Consider the following 18,711-nt stretch of genomic DNA (forward strand, 5'->3'; position numbering starts at 1 on the left):
TTAAAGTTCAATTGAGTTTTAAGCTTTCCTTCCACATGAAACTGTCAAATAGACGCTTGGTGGGAGATGATGTTGAGGCCAAAAGAAGATAGTCACATCCATGAAGCTCTACAGTGACAAATATGGTACACAAAAGTTCCAGTACTCCCAGTAGTATTATGGCTTTCCAGTGTTTGAGTTAATCTGTCCACCATAATGTATCCCAGATGAGCACAATGCCCCCAAAGTGTGTTCCAGCCTATTGACCTTCCAAGTATGGCCACAGCCCTACTCTAGGATATACCGGAAATACCACCTGAATGCCTAGAGATGGATGGAACAAGCCTACTGAATGTCCTCCCAGAGATGTGATATTAAATTTCAATATTACCACACCAGCAAAAAAATCTTGCAAGCTGCTAGAACCAAGGATTCCTTCACTTTTTTAAAATCTTCTTACCAAATTTTTGATGATTTAGCACCGTCTATCATTCAGAAGCACAAGGCTTTGAAACCTTACCCCTGAATTCAAGGCGAAAATCATGTGCGCTACCGTTGGGGTTTCCCCTCCAAGTTACTTTTCACTTACCAAAACAGTCCCTATTCAGTGGTATCAGCTACTGCTCTACATAAGTGCCTCACAGATATCTCTCTGTTTCCTATGGAAAGTCCATTTGAATCCTATGACCAATCTCAAGCCAAGTCAGCTTCTCCTATGCCTAAGGCTTTACCATCAGGGAGGCCTTTATCTCTGGATGTTTCCCTTCCAAGGCATTGAGCTGCCTGCAGTCTCAATCATTCCAGAGAGTAACAAATGGCTGACATTTCTACCCCTTGTTCTTCATGCCATTGAACTCCTACAAGATTAGCTTCTACAGAATTGCCTACAGTTTATTTGAACTTAACTTTGTTGCATTTCCTGTTTTTGTTGGTCAGGATCTGCATATTATCAAAGTTGAAACTTTTTTTTTCTGCTTTAAATATTTGGAAGTTTGGTTAGTAAGTACCCTGTTTTTTTTTTTTTTTTTTTGCTCAAGGTTATGCCTTCTTCCCATTAGTCTGACCTTTGTTTCATCGACTCTTTGGAGTCACATGATTGACACTGACACACTTAGGTGCCTCCCCTCATGATTTTTATATGGTTCACCTTATGTGGGAACGTCCCCCCCCCCCCCCCCACGTTATTTTTTTCTTTTCGATCTCCTCTTCTATCCCTTTTCTCTTCTCTTTTATTTCTGCATGCCAACATAGGGTTTTACGCCATACTTGTGCTCTTACTGGATTTATATGGCCCTTACGGTCCTTAAGCTACGTACACACGTCAGATTTTTATCGCCCGATAATCGGCATCGGCCAATTATCGGGCGAAAATCTGCCGTGTGTACAGTCGGTGTCGTCCATCGTCCGGACGACCGACCTGCCGGATCCACGGACGATGGACGACAGCCGATCGTAATGAAAGTGAAGGGGAGAGCGCGCAGCAGGGTGCCGCTCCGTCGCTCTCCCCCTCCCCTCTCCATGGAGCATGAACGGTGCTGTATGTACAGCACCGTTCATGCATCGTACACTCCCTTGTCGTTGGAAAGGATCGTGAAAGATCCTTTCCAACGACAAAAATTGGCAGTGTGTACGCAGCTTAAGTTTAAATGTTCAAGGAATGAACTCCCCCACATAAAAGATCTACTATTGTTAATTATCTCCATTCAAGGAAAATTGATATCCCTTGTTTACAAGAAACTCACATAGCCTCCTGCCCTGGGCTGTGCTATTTGCATCACTCCTATCCTCAATGTTATCAATCTTGTGCCCGTTAAAAAATGTGGTGTTCTAATAGCCATCCATAGGCGCACCCCCTTTATTTGTCATAAACATATAACTTAAGGTTGTATCAATTAATTCCCCTTTTTCTTCCATTTAATTACCACCTTACCTTTTCTATTACAAAGGGCACTGGACAAGGTTGTTCCTTGTCCCCATAGCTCCCTATTTTAGCATTAGAGCCCCATGCAGCATATTTTTGGGAATGTGAGCAGATTAAAGGAGGTACTACTGGAGTTTTGAATAAGATTATATTATTTGTGGATGAAATCTTACTTTTTATAATTTCATTACCTTGTGCGTTAGCTATTCTATCTTAGTTTGCATCTCTCTCAGGCCTCGGGTTTACCTTACAAAATCACTGGCTCTGAATATATCTCTCTCCCGAGGACCAGTCCAATATTCAAGCCAACTACCCATATCGATAAGTGAAAATATTGCCCTATTTAGGCATATAAGTGGTTGCAGATTGTTAAGATCTCTATGCAGGCACATATGTACCCCTTTTATGGTCCCTTACTGCATACATATTTCATGATTTCAGACGCATACATGCCAAATAAAATGACCTTCCTGCCCAGGCTCTTCTACCCGATGACTGCTATTCTTACAAGACCAGTCTTTCCCTGCAACAAAACGTTTTGCAGTTTGACAGTCTGGTGCCCTCCGGATCAATCAAAAAAGTGCTCTTTTGACCTACAGTTGAAGGGGGCCTTAAAAAAACCACATTTATATTCCTATTACAAAGCATCCAAAATTGCATCCCTAATCCCTATCCATTCTACTGATTGCCTTTTATGGGTACTCATAGAATCTACGATCATCTCCCCAATATCCTTATCCAACCTGATTTGGTGCCCTTCTTCCTGTAGGCCGAAAGTTATGAGCCTATTTATGTCCCACTCTCTAGCGATATGGGATGTTAAGAATTGAGCAGGACTAATTACTGCCCACTGTCCTTTTATGCAATTACTCCACAACCCCCTTTTCCAACCAGGCCACACTCACTTTGCTGAATATACCTGGTGGTTTACGAAAGGCCCAAGCACAGTGCACTCCATGTGAACTTACCAAGGGGTTCCAAATAGAAACCATATACATTCAGTATGCATGAAAACAACATGCAAAATAAAAAGATTTCCAGCTAAAGAATAACAATGAATGGGGGTAAAAAAGAAAGATCGAAGAAAGAAAATTTCCAACTATGTCATATAACATCTTTATATAAACCGGGACTTTAATTCTGGGACACGCTATAAATACATGCTATAAATATATAGTATGGGGTGGGTGACCATTTATGACATATCCCATTAAAGAAAAACAATAGTTATCCATCCTGCAATTACCAGGTTGTAAATACAGACATTTAGCATAGGCATGGAATATTGAATCCATGACTCCCTAATGGATACAAATTTCTCATGGGTATAGTTTAAAATACCGGACAGTTTCTCACAGACACACATATTATCCACTCAGAGTTTTACCTCATGGAATGGCAGAGATTGTTTCTTCCAACTTCCAACCAGTGGAGAAAGACAACACCCCTGACCGGTTCCTCTTTGGATAGAAATTGATGGTGAATAATAGGACATATATCGGAATCTAGCTGAAGAGGTAGAGTACAATGCCCATATCATAGCCATACATTGTGTTCCAAAACCCCATTTAGTAAGTACATACTATAAATATTCCCAAGAAATGGAATCAAATGCCTTGTGAATGCCAAATGACAATAACATTACTAGGAATTTTCATTCTTTGGGACCAGTGGACTAAAGTGATTATTTTCTGTGTACTGTATGGGGCTTGTCTACCTGAGATAAACCAAACTTGATCCTTGTGAATTATTGAGTGTAGGTATTTATTCAGCCCATTTGCTAAAACTTTGTTAAAATCTATATATCCACATTCAACAGTGAAATGGGTCGATAAATAAGGACTTTTAAGACTGTCTTTGCTTTTGGGAGCATTATAAAATATGAGCTAGAAGGAAAGAGTGTGGTTCTTGAGGATGTTTCTTTAGGTGTTTGAAATAGTGGGAGCTAGAACATCTTGAAATTTTTTATAGTAAGAAGCGGAAAATCCATTTGGGCCTGGTGTCTTGTTGGATTTTAAAGATTTAATTGCCAATATTGTTTCTGGTAATGTTATGTCAGTTTCCATTCTTTCAGACATTCCTTTAGTTAGAGTGGAAAGCGTTATTTGTTCAAACATTTGGTCAGCTACCGACCATTGGAAACAAAATGGAGATGTAAAAAATTCTGAGAGGTCTTCTTGAAATATCTTCACTATATTGACGGGTTGGCTGTTACAGTACCGTTTGTTAAATGTGAGCGGACTGTAGACATTTTAGATGGTTGCATATTAACCATTTTTGCCTTCAAAGAGCCTGGTTTGTTAGTTAGCCCTCTCCTAAAATTACGCATGTTTAGCAAACCTCATTTGTTTCAACTGGGCTATCCAACAATATATTTAATTCAGATGTAATTTGTTGTACTTGCTGAGTAGTAGGATTTGTGATTTTTTTTTCCATTTTTGCTTTTTTTTTTTTTTTTTTTTTTTAAAGAGTGAACTCAATTGAATAGTATATCCCCTTGTGGTTGCCTTGTGAGCATCCCATAAATTAACTGGGGACTCTACTGAACCCACATTGTCTTAGAAAAAAAAGGATTACAGAATCGACTTTTCGGATCACATCCGGTTAAAAAAGCATGACTTCATTTAGGGGCCAATAGTATTCAGATGCCTATGGAGCTAAAGTGTTACAAGTTATAAGAATTTATTTATTTGGGGTAAAAAAACACAGTCAATTCTAGTGAAACTTTGGCGGGAGGAGGAATAGTACATAAAGACCTTCGTTGAAGGATGAAGTTTCCTCCAGACGTCAACTAACTGATGACCGACCAGCTAGAGCATCCAAAAAAATCTGTGGATTCGAATTGTGAGTCTCTCTTGAGAGTAGTATTTGAGAAAAAGATTTGTCCAATTTGGTGTTAAGCACCAAGTTGGAATCACCTATCATAAATAGTGTGCCTTTAACGTGTTTATCCACGGTCGTCAGCAAATGTTTAAAAAATATGGTTGGAGCATATCAATTTACTATAATAATATCAGTAACAAAAATTTGCCCTTGAAGTATTAGGTATCTACCTCTAGGATCTTGTATAATATTTTCGCCTGTAAAAGGCATATTTTTGTGAACACATCCCACAATTTTTTTCATGAAAAGTTGATAAATGTAAAGATAGTGTTTGTAAGTAAATATTTGGGACAGGAAGAGTTGGAAAATCTAGTTTCCTGTAAACATTTTATATTAGCCCTTTGAGAAGAATATTAGTTGAATGCCTTTCTCCGTTTAATGGGAGAATTGGACCCCTGAACATTATGCGATACAATTATATACTGTATATATCAGATGAAGATGAAAATTAGCAGGATAACGTCTAGCATAACTTTCCTAGATAATGAGGTGCATAGTTTCCAAAATAGGGGAAAACAATACATTATGTGAAGTAAACATGAAGGAGAAAAGGAAAATAAACCGGGGTACCAGAACGAGGAGGAAACAATTCCCAACATTAGTCGCCAGGGCACCAGTGCCCATAGCGACTGCAAAACGAGCGACTCAAAACAGGAAGGAGGTATGACTGAGAGCAAGACCATAGTGGGGGTACGCCAGTTCTACTTGGGCATGAGCGGCCGGCCTATCATATTATTGCTAGATTCTAACATTTGTAATTTTAGGCACAAACTATTTTATCAGAATAACAGCGAGATATGCATAATAATTTGCATCATCCCTGATCCGTCAGCCATTATTGAAAGTCATAGAGCGTTTTGCAGTGTTTAAATTTTGAGGAGATGAATGCTTTTAGCGGTGTGTAGTTTTCAAAATAGGCTGCAAACGAGAAGGGAATTGAGATCTTGGAAAAGGGCTTTGTGGTTTGGTGTCATCAGGGTCCCGCAGTTTTAATCCGGAAGTAGCTCATGGGCTTTCTCTCGTGCTTTGAAGAAATAAGATTTCTCATGATGCATGAACATCAATTTAAAGGGGAACCCCCATTTGTATTTTTTATGCTCACTTTCTGCAAAGTCTGCAAAAAAAAAAAGGTTTCTCGAGCAGAGGTGAGCATCATGTTAGAGAGAGCTGGACTGTGCACAGTCAGATTGAGGCCATCTTCATAGGCTGCTCACTAGTGCCCCCCAACTGTAGCTTTTTTGAATGCATGTAGGGATAAACAAACCACGACAGGTGCAACCTCTCTCTTGAATAGTTTTATTGTGGTCTCCCAATTTAACTCACCTTTACCTTACATATCTATTTGTGAAAAAGAACTTTCTTTAACCCTAACCAGGTGATTGTTTGAGCTTACGGCAAGCCATCCCTAAAAGCTATAAAAATATACTCGCTTTGGAAAACTCATTTAAAGTCCTTATGAGGTGGTATTTAACTCCAGCATGGATTGCAGATGTAGTTCTATTTTATTCTCCCAATTGTTTTCGAGGCCGCCCCAGTTGTGATACTACGGGTTAAGTACATCGACATACGGACGCCTCCTAGATATAAACAGGGTTTTCCTGCTCGCTCAAGTGCAGAACGGTGGCTTGAAAGGGTGAGGGGCGGTTTGCATGACTTGAAGAAATCTTTTGCTAAACACAGCTGAGGTTGTGGGTGATCTTAGGGGGGGTGAGCTCTTTCTGCAGCCCTTTGTAACCCTTTATTGACCAAGACAAACTCTGCAGCTGTTTCTTTTTTGCATATCAAAGCCTCCAAATTAATGAATGTCTAGGCTCCATAAAGTTTTTTTTGCTTTGTTTGTAATTAACAGTGAGGATTTTATACAGTAACTGACACCATGCTGCCTAATAATATGTTGAGACAAACATTTGTCCTAATTGCATTTATTAAAATAATGTACCTGTTCCAACTTACATACAAATTCAACTTCAAGAACAAACCTACAGTCCCTATCTCGTATGTAACCTGGGGACTACCTGTACCATATGATTAATTCTCTTTTAGGAATATTCTTGCTCGGTTCCATTTACCTCTGAATATCAACAGATGGTCAGCAATTCTTATAATGCATATTTTTATTACTACCAAGCAAACTATTGCTCACACATGGAAAACCTCTCTTTAAATTTTTTGGAAATAAAAAATCGACTACACAAAAATGATAAAAAATCATGGCTATTCTCAATGATATTCATGAGAAAATCCTGGCTTTTTGGCAGCAGTGGCTAGGCTATTACCTACCATCTCATAGGACCCTCTCATTTCTTTTTGAAACTGTAACAAACTTAATATGGTTGCAGGATACCTCCTTTTTCCCCTCTTACTTCTCTTACTCCTCTTCTATCCTACTTCTATCCTTTTTTATATTATCAATTTTTCTTTATCTTTACATTGTTTTGTATTGTGTTTTCTCTCAAACCATGTGCTTACTTACCCTTTTGTCCTAATTTTCCCCTTTATGTGGTAAAAAAGACCCCTATGATTGTTGTACTCTCATTTAAGATACCTACAATTTGCTCATTTACCTTCTGTAATACCACATCATTGTTTGTTTGATCCTGTATTATCATTGGAACTTGTACTGTAACTTTAGCTTTGTTTCTGATAAAACCATTTTTGTACCAGAAATGAAATATCAAAGCTTTTCAGATTTCCTTACATTGTCCTACATTTTGGAGGACCCCTTGTAGTATGCCCTTCCATGAAGAATTTTTCACTATCAGTGAAAACACACTGCTAACAGAGATTGGGGAGGGGGGTCTACATTGACTGCTGACAGAGATGATAATATAGTTTAGAGAACACCACCAAGTCATTTGAATATGAATGAATTATGATGAACAAGTCAGCCAGGTCTGAAAAGGACAGGAAAGAGATAGGAAGAATAAAATAGGTTAGCCAGTGTAATATCATCTAGGATGGATGGGTCACCAAGGACTGAGTCAGTAGAAGGCATTCCCAGCTACTTGCAGCATTTCCACCCTGATTCATTCACCCGTGGTATGTGCTTATGTCACTGCACACTGGGATGTATAGAAGTGGGTGGGAGAAGGCTGGGGAGACAGTGCTTCTACCCATGCAGCTACTTGCTGACAGTTCCCTGTACAGATGATCTGGAACTCTCTTCCTCATCCTACTTGGCTTGCTCTTACTTTCTCCACATTCAAAAGAGCCCCCTAAAACCCATCCTTTCAATTTTGCCTACCCGTTTTTTTTCTGTCTCCTAAACCCTCACTATTTATCCACCATTCAATACCCCCCCTCCTAATGTGTACTACTTAACACAACTCTTAGATTATAAACTCTTCTAGGCAGGGTCTTCTCCTCCTTCTGTTTCATTGTTTTTATATATGTCTATCAAGTGTATCCCCTATTTAATGTTCAGCTCTGCCTAATTTGTTGGTACATGTTCCCCAGCTGCAGCGCTAGGGAAAAAATAAAGAAAAAGAGGCAGCTGTCCCAGGCCTCTTCTTCCTGCCCCTGTACTTGTAACTAGCAAATCAAAACAGGAGCCTACTTGACTCCTTGTCCAGTCTGCCACTGGTTACAAGACTCTAGACGACATGAGATTATAATAAATTTTTGGAATTGGATGGATGGATGGATAATTAAATTGATTAACCCTGTATTTAAACAATATTCTTCTTTTCCATATAACCAGTTTTCTCAACAAAAGGATGTCTTTATATAGACAAGCTTTACACAGACAAGCCTATCCTGTGCTTTGGTTGGCAAAGGAATATATACAATATTCCAATATACGTGTATACAGAGCAGACCCTTTCTGTACTCCAATTTGCACAGTTTGGACAACTTTCACAGCTCCTCATACCACGTGTCTCTACAAGCTCAAACAATACTTTTACATACCTTATTAATTGGGCTGGGAGGAAAGTCATCTGGAGTAAGGCTCACTCTGGCTCTCTCGTATGCCATGTCCATATCTGATTTAGCTGCTTTGGGGCTCCCTGGAAAATTTGAATCACAAATGTTAGGAACGAAATTTTTTTTTTTTTTAAACCAAGCTCATCATCCATTGCTTCATCCAGGGTGTATACAAATGTATTATCAAAGCTACACTTTGTAGAATGCCTTGTCTACCATATAGGGCTTGTTCTTTCAATGGAGCTATAGTTCCACAACAGAGAAAAAATGAGCTAGGGTTCAATAAATCAACATATCCTAGCCTACTTTCATATTATTTTAAATAAGCAGGTCTCCATGTGTTCTTGCTCTTCAAACCATTGCTTTTCAAAGCCACAGAGCACTCTAGTCACATGCTCTGTGCTGGAAAAGTGCTAATTAATCTAACACAAAGAGATATAAATAGGGATTTCTGGGGCGGTGAAACAGTGGGAGATGGAAAAATCAGATGCTTTCTAATTAATCATAGTGGGTAGGGGGAGGTGGCTTTGTGCAGATCAAATCAACAAGGTAGAAAGCATTTATTAACTGACTTTAAAAACCTGTTTATGCCATGAGGTGGCTGCAGGACTGGATACAAAATGGTGAAGTGTTGTTTCTGCACACTGCACAGACGCTAGCCAAGTGATTAGAGACAGGCATGTAATCTGAAAATTCACACAGCTGTAAAGTTAGGGAAGATGAGGATGTTTGCCGTAGACAATGAAGAAGGAGACTCTTGAGTACTGGTGCTGACATGGTTATTGTGGGCAAACTCCGCCCATGGTAGCCGAGTTACGCAGTCGTCATGGTGTGCAGATACAAGAGTTGAAGATATTGCTCCAGGGCCTGGTTGACTCTTTCCATCTGGCCATTAGCCTGCGGGTGATAGGCTGAAGCAAACGCCGCAGAAACTCCCAAGAATTACTGAATAAATTGAACCCCACGGTCAGATACAATTGGCGTGGGCATACCATGTAGCCTGAAAATTTTGCCAATAAAAATTGGCACCAGCGCAGCTGCCAATGGTAAAGCAAGAAGGGTTACAAAGTGGGCCATCTTGGAAAAGCGATCCACGACCACCCAAATAACACATGGTACAGCCATCGGAAGGTGGAAGATCTGTAATGAAATTCATGGAAAGGTGACACCAAGGCTCCACTGGAATAGGCAAAGGAAGGTGTGGACCAGCTGGTGCACAGGTAGATGACTTCGTCTGAGCACAGACAGCTCAGGAGTTGACATGTTCTGTCACATCCTTCTGAGGATTGAGCCTCCAGTACAGACGGGAGAGAAATGTAAAAGTTTCTATGAACGCCCAGAAGACCAGAAAGTTTGGAATCATGTGCCCATTGTAACATTCTGGTCCGAATTTGAGGTGGCACTAAGGTTTTACCCAGAGGAATAGCGGATTCCTGGATAGAGGTCAAGGCTAGGATGCGGTAAGGAGGGATGATAAACTCTGGCTCTGCAGCAGTCCCAGAATCCTGTGTGTCAAAGGAGCGAGAAAAAGCATCAGCTTGAGAGTTAGTGGAACCGGGTTTGAAAGTAATGTGTAGGCAAGTCTGGAGAAAAAGGAGTGGGGAGAGCAAGAGGCCTAATAGGTGTGAGCTTGGTCAGGCATTTGGAATGACACAAGGGACCCCAAGCTAATATCTCTGGAGTAGACCAGTGCAGCACTGGGAGTGTAGTTGAAGCCATGGGAGGCCCAGGATGACTGCAGAGCTGGCTTGAAGAAGCACATGAAAAGTTAAGGTTTCGTGATGTAGCACACCAACAGAAATTTCAATGGGTCTAGTCTGGAAGCGGATAAGTCAACATGAAAGGAGGGTCCCATACAGCGCAGAGATTCGCAGAGGCTGTGATAATGGCTCCATAGACCAAGCACATTCCTTGACAAGGGTGGCTGAAATGAAATTTCCAGCTGCTTCAGAGTCAATAAAGGCCTCAAGGGCCAGGGTGGAATTGTTGTGGCAAAGCTGGGTAGCTATGGAGGGGTGCTGTGTGGAAAGTAGCGAAGAGGAAGAGTGACCTAGCATGCCCCTCTCAAAGCCTGCTAGGCGGTGAAGTCCCGGTCCCTGTGGACAAAGCCTAATGAAGTGGCCTTTCTGTTTGCAATAGATGCAGGAGCCTGTAGATAAGTGCCAGGAGCTTTCTTCTAAAGACAGACGTAGTAGACTCAATTGCGTGGTTTCTTCTTCAGAAGGAGAAACAGAAGGGGCTGGAGGTGCCAGAGGCCACTGAAATGATGGTGCTAATCGGGGTGAGTAACCCTTACGTGAGCAAGATCTCTCTTGGAAACGTTCCTGAAAACGAATATCAATCTGGATGGCAAGGGAAATCAGGTCATCCAAAGAGGAGGGGATCTCTCGACCAGCCAACTCATCTTTGATGCAGTCTGACACACCCTGCCAAAAGGTAGCATGGAGGGCCTCTTTGTTCCAGGTGAGCTCAGCTGCCAGGGTTTGAAATCTGACTGCGAACTGTCCTGCAGTGAACGACCCTTGGCAGGGACAAAGCAGTGCGCCGGCTGCTAAGGAGGTGCAGGCTGGTTCATCAAGAATCCTCTTGAAGATGGCCAGGAAGGCCTCAATGCTGTTAGTCACTGGATCCTTCCGTTTCCAGAGCAGCAACACCGCCGCCAAGGCTTTTTCCTGGAAAGCAAGAAAATTAAATACGCCACCTTGGCCCGGTCAGTGGGAACATTTTGTGGATGTTGCTCTGGTTAATGAAGACACGACAGGTCTAGTGATCCCCAGAGAACCGTTGTGGGGGAGGCAGGTGAAGCGCAGAAACAATTGGGAGGGCAGAAGACTGGACCTGGACTGAAGGTTCAGCATGTGCATCGGGGGTGTGACCCCTGAGAAGGGCCAAGGTGCAGAGTCTAAGCAAAAACCAGGTCTTCCCCAGAGCCTCTGATGGTGGGAATGTTGCACCGCTGGTTACTGCCAGGTTGCAGTCCTTGGGCACACCAAGATGGCCAATATGAAGCACGGTACCAAATCACAAAGCAAAAAGAAAGTTGAGGAAGGCCAGAGTTAAGACAGGCAGCAAGCAAGAGATGTCAGGTCACACACCAGGGGTCAATTAGCAGGGGTCCAGGAGACAGACACCAGGGACACAGGGGCCGCTGCGACACAGGGAACACAGGAGACACAAAGCACCAGGTGGCACAGATGTCACTGGAATATTCACAGACAGGAACACGGGAATAGCACTGGGAAGTTGGCTGGGAACCAACAGACTAGAAAACAGGGGGTTAATGCAGGAGCTGAACAGAGGAAATGCTGGATTAGTCAACAGGTGCACAGGAACTAGCTAAACAGAACTAGGGGCTTGGCACCAAAGACACCATGCACAAACACTGAGTGCTGTGTCTGAGCTAGCTAAATAGCCAGGAGTGGTAAGGGGGCTATTTCCTGATTGGCCGGCAAAGCTGATAACGCTTGCTGGTGTAGGAATGCCCAGAGTCAGAACTGCCTGCATGTGCAAGAGAGACGCAGCTGCACTTTAGCAAGGAAGAGGTAAGTGTGACACTAAGCCTAATAGATACACTTTTAGGAGTATGCTTACTGCAAGATGAAAAACTGTAAACAAAAGAATTGTCTATCACCAATTTCCCAAACCTGTACTAGACTGTAGATAATGTTTGCTATGCAAGTAAAATCGAGAAACTGTTTTATTTATTTCACTCACATTTAGCTATAATGAATATAAGTTGACCAGAGTTCACAAACATCTTTTAATTTCTAAACTCTAACTTTCTATTTGTGTTTCATAAATATGGTACATCTTTTATCTCTGTTTTGGAAGTCTGTTCAATTATTCTTAAAAGATACAACAATATTGTGGGTAGGACAGCTAAATTTCTTGTGCTGCTCATTTAATATAAAAGACACATAAAAGGTAAACATAAACAGTTTGTGTAATTTTATGTCTTTATATTCTGACTATACTCCTGATGAAATGCTTCCCTAAAGGAACTGGTACCCATCCCAAAGGAAAGCCCTTCAGTAGACTATTTTTACTAATTCAAAACTATATATATATTCAGCAACAAATGCACCAACATGCACAAACTAAACACCTTTATTGGTTGGGTATCTTTGGTTACCTGGGATTTCAGCTAGACTGGAAGATGAGCGACTCCTTCGATGACCAGAGCCATCAGAGGCTGCGAAGTTGCTGGGATCTAAATATAGGAAAACACAGGATTTGCCAGGTAAGCCTGAAACACTAAATAATGAATGAAAACGTATCCCAATACTTTCAACACACAAAACCAAGCAAGGTAGCCTTTTTTCTTTATATTTTTGATGTGTGATGAATTGATTTGTACCACCATTCATTGTATACAAGCAAACATGCTAAATATATTTTTGACACTTGCCGCATAAAACCCCAGCTCTCTTTCTATTTTTATGTTGTCTGCCTTGTACATTCACAATGTATGTTTTATGGACAAATACAAATAAAATGTTTTTAATCAATAAACTATATATATTTAAGCCATCAGGCGGTTATATCTAAGCTTTTTCCTACAGGCTAATTTAAATGACTATTTTAAAAAGTCTGTTCTTTACACAAAATAATACTCGTAGCTCAAATTACAAGCGCAGCCAAAAATTTCGGGTGGGTATCTACTTCCCCTTCCTTTCCACTTCCTCTATGATTACAGAGTTTCTATTAAAAACAAAAGATGGCATAAAAGGAAAAAAAGAAACACATTTTCTGAAAGTCAGTTATGTTCTATGGTTTCTGATTTTGTGAACAAATGTGTTTTAGTATACAAAAGAAGTTAACAGTAAATGAAAATTGAATCCCACAACTGTTAAAAACATATGTAATAAATACTGTATAAACATTTCTCAACCAGGGTTCTTTCAGTGGTTGCTAGGGGTTCCTTGATCAAAGAGCAGTTTGTGCCTCTAAGGTTATTAGATATCAATGATCTGGTTGGCCAGCAATGTATGTGGCATTCTTCCTACTGACCATTATGCCCAATGTACTTTGAGCTGTGGGTTCCTTGAAAACCTGAAAGTTATTTCAATGGGTTCCCCCGTCTTTTAAAGATTGAGAAACACTGGTATGAACAAACAATCAACTGGTTTAAAAGAAAAGCTGTTTTTTTTCAAGGAACCTTCTTTTTCTTGTGGCTGTACATAGTTAGGTTGGAAAGATAATCTAGTTCAAAGGTGCCCAACCTATGGCCAGATCTAGCCCTCTGCTGATTCCCTCTCTGCTCATTTTCTTAGGGGGGATGGGGCGGGTACATTTCCTATTTCTCTCTTGAGATTGTGCTGCCAGGAGAGGGAGCTATCTGAGAATGGACATGTAATATAGACCTGGTAATCAGCTGTGGCTGATCCTTGCCCACCCTGTACTGCGAGATAATCCTAGCAGCTGCAAGAGAGCGGTGTCTGTGTCCATGCTGCTGTCATTATCCTCATGAAAACCTTCATAGCTCCTTCACTGAGTGTCATAGAAATGTACCCTGGGAGCCTGTTGCTAAACTAAATTTTAGCCCCCTAAACATAACAAGTTGCCAGATACAGGGTCACAAGCATAAAATCCTAATAACAAGCAAGGATATTTTTACATTAAAGGGGGGCTATTTAAAGACCTTAGTCCCCAAATTGAGTATGCATGTTAGAGATAATCGGGGGCCATTTCCAGGGCAAAGAGCATTAGGGTACTGTCAATTCACTGTGCTGTGGTGCCCTAAATATATATTTGCTCATTCTCAAAACGTCAAGACTGCGTTTAGACTGGTGGTAAGATTGCGGTGGTTACCCGTCCCTCAAGCCATGAAACCCTGCCTAGGGGGAGACGCTCAGTACTGCTCACTGCCCCAACTGGAAATGTGGGAGCCAGTAGGAAATGCCTTTGTCCACCCCCCCCTGCCAAATAAAATGTTATACCCATCATATCATGCTACCCTGACACACATAGCTATCCCCTTACTCCCTATGAACCCTAATTTCTCAGGAACAAGGAGATTAGGGGCCTGAAGATGTAATAGTAGTAAGAACATGTACCCCATGGATATCTGTCACATGAATTGCGTTTCTCTGGAAGTAACCATTGCAGAGATTTTGGGGTACAAAGAAAGTTAGTGGCCTATAACTGACAGGATGCATTGTATGATGTAGTTTGTGCTCTTTGGTACATGCCAGCATTGTATGATAGCTTTAATTTTGTATCTTTCAAATAAAATGAGCATCAAATGGTGAATGCAGAAATTCTTGATTTTTCATTTCCTTTATTGGTGCATGTACGTTACAGTATCTAAAATATTGTCAATTTGATTTTATTTAAAATAGTTTAACTATTTTAGTTTTAAACATCTTTAATAATTGTTTGCATTGTGGCTCGCAATTTTTTTTTTTTATCTTTATCAACAGCAGCTCCCAAAATGAAAAAATGTTGGGCACTGATCTAGATTAACCAAAAGGTAAAAAAAAAAAAACAAAAAAAAACAAAAAACAAAAACAGCTACTAAATAATAGTATAATTTGCTTTAACAGGAGAAAATAAATACTTGATGATCCTTTAAGGAAATCAGATATTCCTGAATCAACAGTCCTTGGTGTCATTCTTCATAACCTGCAATATCCAATTAAATTCTGTGCATTTAGAAAGGCATCCTGCTCTTTCTCAAAACATTCTGTCGAGCTTGCTAAAACTACTTCCTGAGGGAAACTGTTACACAGATGGATCCAAAAATGACATTGGACAAGCTCTGCACACACGTCAAATTCTCGTCCAATATCAACCCTGAAACGAATCGTACAACAATCATCTGACGTGTGTATGTAGCCCTAAACCTTCCTAACAAGGAATAAGTCTAGAAAGAACATAGCAGAACAAGGTTTTTTTCCCTTGGAAAACAAAATAAAGAGGTCTAGGAAAAATTATTGTGCAGTAGAATAAATCACTTGGAGGGTATTAGTTTGTATTTCTTTTAATGAAATAGGAGTTACAACGTACCTGTGGAATTATTTATGTTGTTTATAAATATATTGTTATACCTTACACACAAACACACACACAGAGCAAAAACAATAAAAAACAGACCCATCACCATTTAGTAACACCTCCCCTTTCACATTATCATATACTGCAAACCTGCTGCATGGTGTGTGATCACATTTGATACAGCTGTGTTACACATTCACTGCCAAAGACTCCTCCCCTGACAAGCTCATCTCTCTGCCACTCTGTTGTCACCTTTTCTTCTTCTCCTACTCTAAGCTCTGCAGTACAGAAGTTCTGCTGAACTCTGGTTGTATCAGTCTATTCAAATTCAAGTATTTACACTGCTCATATGTAAAGAAATATATTTAATAGTGCATTTATAAACACCAAGGACTGTGTAAATTTAGTCCAAACATGGACATTCCCAAACTTTCACCTCTGTAAACAAGCTCCTATAAATCAGGGCTGTGGAATCTGAGTCCTGGGATCTGAGGCTGTGGGTATCTGGAGTTGGACTAATAGATGTAAATTGTTCTAATAAAAAACATACAGTCCTATTTCACAGATAACAGTCATGATGAGGTAGTTAACTGCTGTATTAGTAAGCCCACTGCAGAATTGTCACTAGTATGAAGCTCATTTGAGCTATTCTGCTGATTGGATTGTACTTGGCTCATGAAAAATTGTCATTTCATAGGATTATGACATTTTTGCTTGGTCCAAAAGGCGTGAGGTGGGAGCAGCAGATTGTAATGGTATGTCCCACTCTCTCCAAAATCACCTCCCCAGATAAAGCTGACACCCAGTTCAACCACTCTTTTCTTGGCCCTGGAAAAAGTTGTCTCTGCCACCTTCTGCTACACCCGTCCTGCCAACCCCCTGACCCTGGCACAACAATCACACCAAACATTTACAGAAGACTGTTCGTGCAGCTGACCACATGTGGAGAAAATCTGGCCTCAGCCCTGACTTCATGGACTACAAAGCCAGACCACAACACCTTCACCCTGCACTCACTGTTTCCAAGCAAAATTATTTCTCTGCGTTCATCTCCTCTCAAGCTTCCAGCCCACACAGCCTATTCTCAACAACTGACTTACTCATAAACCCCACACCTGCTCCCCCCATAACTACCTGCTCTTCCCAATACATAGCCACCTACTTTAGAGCTAACATTTTCAAAATCAGACATGTCTCACCTGACCACTCCAACCATATCCACCTCTTCCACCTGTAAATCATTACTGACCTCAGTCCTGTTACTGTGGATAAAGTCTCCTTTCTTCTCTCATCATCTCCATCTGGAGAGAGTCCAGAGAAGGGCAACTAAATTAATAAAAGGAATGGAGAAGCTGAGCTATGAGGAGAGATTAGCTGAACTGTATCTATTCTCCCTTGAGAAAAGACATTTAGGGGGGATATGATTGCACTGTATGATTATAGAAATGGTCCACATAGAGAACTCTCTTCCCAACTATTCACTTTGAGATCATTACAAAGAACAAGAGGTTGTCTAGAGGAAAATAAGTTTAAGCTCCAGATAAGGAAGGGATTCTTCACTATATGGTCTGTGATAATGTGGAATCGGCTCCCTCAGGAAGTAGTTTCAGCAACTACTATAGATTGCTTTAAGGAAAAGCTGGATGTTTTTCTAGAAACACAGAACATAACTGGGTATTAAGGTTTTAAAGTAAAAATAAAAGTGACCGTTGGTCCAGGGAACATCCGATTACCTCATGGAATCAGGAAGGATTTTTTTTTCCCCCTTTAAGCAAATTGTACCAGGGGTTTTTCCTCTGGACCAACTTTGCCCATTGGATTTATATCTAGGATATATTTATTTCCCCAGTGGTTGAATTTGATGGACTTATGTCTTTTTTCAACCGGACCTACCATGTAACTATCTACTACCTGTCCGCTTGACTCAATTCCCTCTGGTCTACTCCATGCCCACTACTCCACACTGGGCCCCGCACTAACCCAACTATTCAACCTCTCCCTTTCTAATGGTATCTATCCCTCCGCTTTGAAACATGCCATTATTCTCCCTATTCTGAAAAAACCCTGACTAGACCCCACCTTGCCTTGTAGCTACCATCCTATCTCCCTTCTCCCATATGTTTTCAAACTCCTTGAGCGCCTTGTCTATAAAAGACTCACCGATTACCTGAGCACTAGCTCTCTCCTTGACCCTCTCCAGTCTGGCTTTTAGGCTGCCCAATCCACCAAAACAACCCTTAATAAAAAGGGGCCAACGACCTCCACAGATCTAAAGTCACAAGGGAACTTTGGTAGCCCTATTGGTATCAGTGACACTGCTCTCTCTTGGTTTGCTTCCTACCTGTCTGTCTGGTCCTTTCAAGTTTCTTTTAATGGTAATTCCTCTTCTCTCACTCTCCTCCCTGTTGGGTGTTCCCCAAGGGTCAGTCCTTGGAACGGTTCTCTTTTCTCTGTACACCTCCTCACTCAGTAGTCTCATATCCTCCTTTGGATTACAGTACCACCTGTATGCTGATGATACTCAAATATATCTGTCCACCTCTGACCTGTCTCCCGCCGTCCTGGATAAGGTTTCATGCTGCCCGTCAGCCATATCATCATAGATGTCTGAGAGATTTCTGAAACTCAACCTGGATAATACCAGAATTCATCATGTTCTCCCCTTCAGATTCCAAATCTCCCCCTGACATATTCCTAACTGTTACCAAGACTGTCATTTGTTCCTCCCCTCAGGCCAATTGTCTTGTCATCACCTTCAACTCTGCCCTATCATTTACCCCCCATATTCAGAACATTTCCAGGTCCTGACAATTTCACCTACTCAACATCTCCAAAATCCGCCTCTACCTGTCCCCAGGCACCACCAAACTCCTTATACATGCTCTTTTCTCTCTCTGGACTACTGTAACATGCTCCTCTCTGGTATTCCACTAACCCGACTCTCTCCTCTACAATCTATTACGAATGCTGCAGCAAGACTTATCCAGCCTTCCCACCACTCCTCCTCT

General features: G+C 41.0%; 1 protein-coding gene across 9 annotated transcripts in view; it reads right to left on the reverse strand.

The window, feature by feature from the left end:
* PNPLA7 (patatin like domain 7, lysophospholipase) overlaps positions 1–18,711 on the reverse strand; it is a 265,796-nt gene that overhangs the window by 191,657 nt on the left and 55,428 nt on the right. For 8 of the 9 annotated variants that reach the window (XR_011923221.1, XM_072429361.1, XM_072429360.1 and 5 more), the window contains 2 exons: positions 12,840–12,917; positions 8,693–8,790 (listed from right to left, as the gene is read on the reverse strand). Coding sequence is in view for 8 of the 9 variants with exons in the window: in XM_072429361.1 (XP_072285462.1) it covers positions 8,693–8,790; positions 12,840–12,917 (176 nt within the window). In the remaining variant the exon portion in view is untranslated. The remainder of the gene's footprint in view (positions 1–8,692; positions 8,791–12,839; positions 12,918–18,711) is intronic. The other variant, XM_072429362.1, reaches the window with a different exon arrangement.

Source organism: Pyxicephalus adspersus, chromosome Z (assembly GCF_032062135.1).
Source record: "Pyxicephalus adspersus chromosome Z, UCB_Pads_2.0, whole genome shotgun sequence".
In the NCBI taxonomy this organism is placed as follows: Eukaryota; Metazoa; Chordata; class Amphibia; order Anura; family Pyxicephalidae; genus Pyxicephalus; species Pyxicephalus adspersus.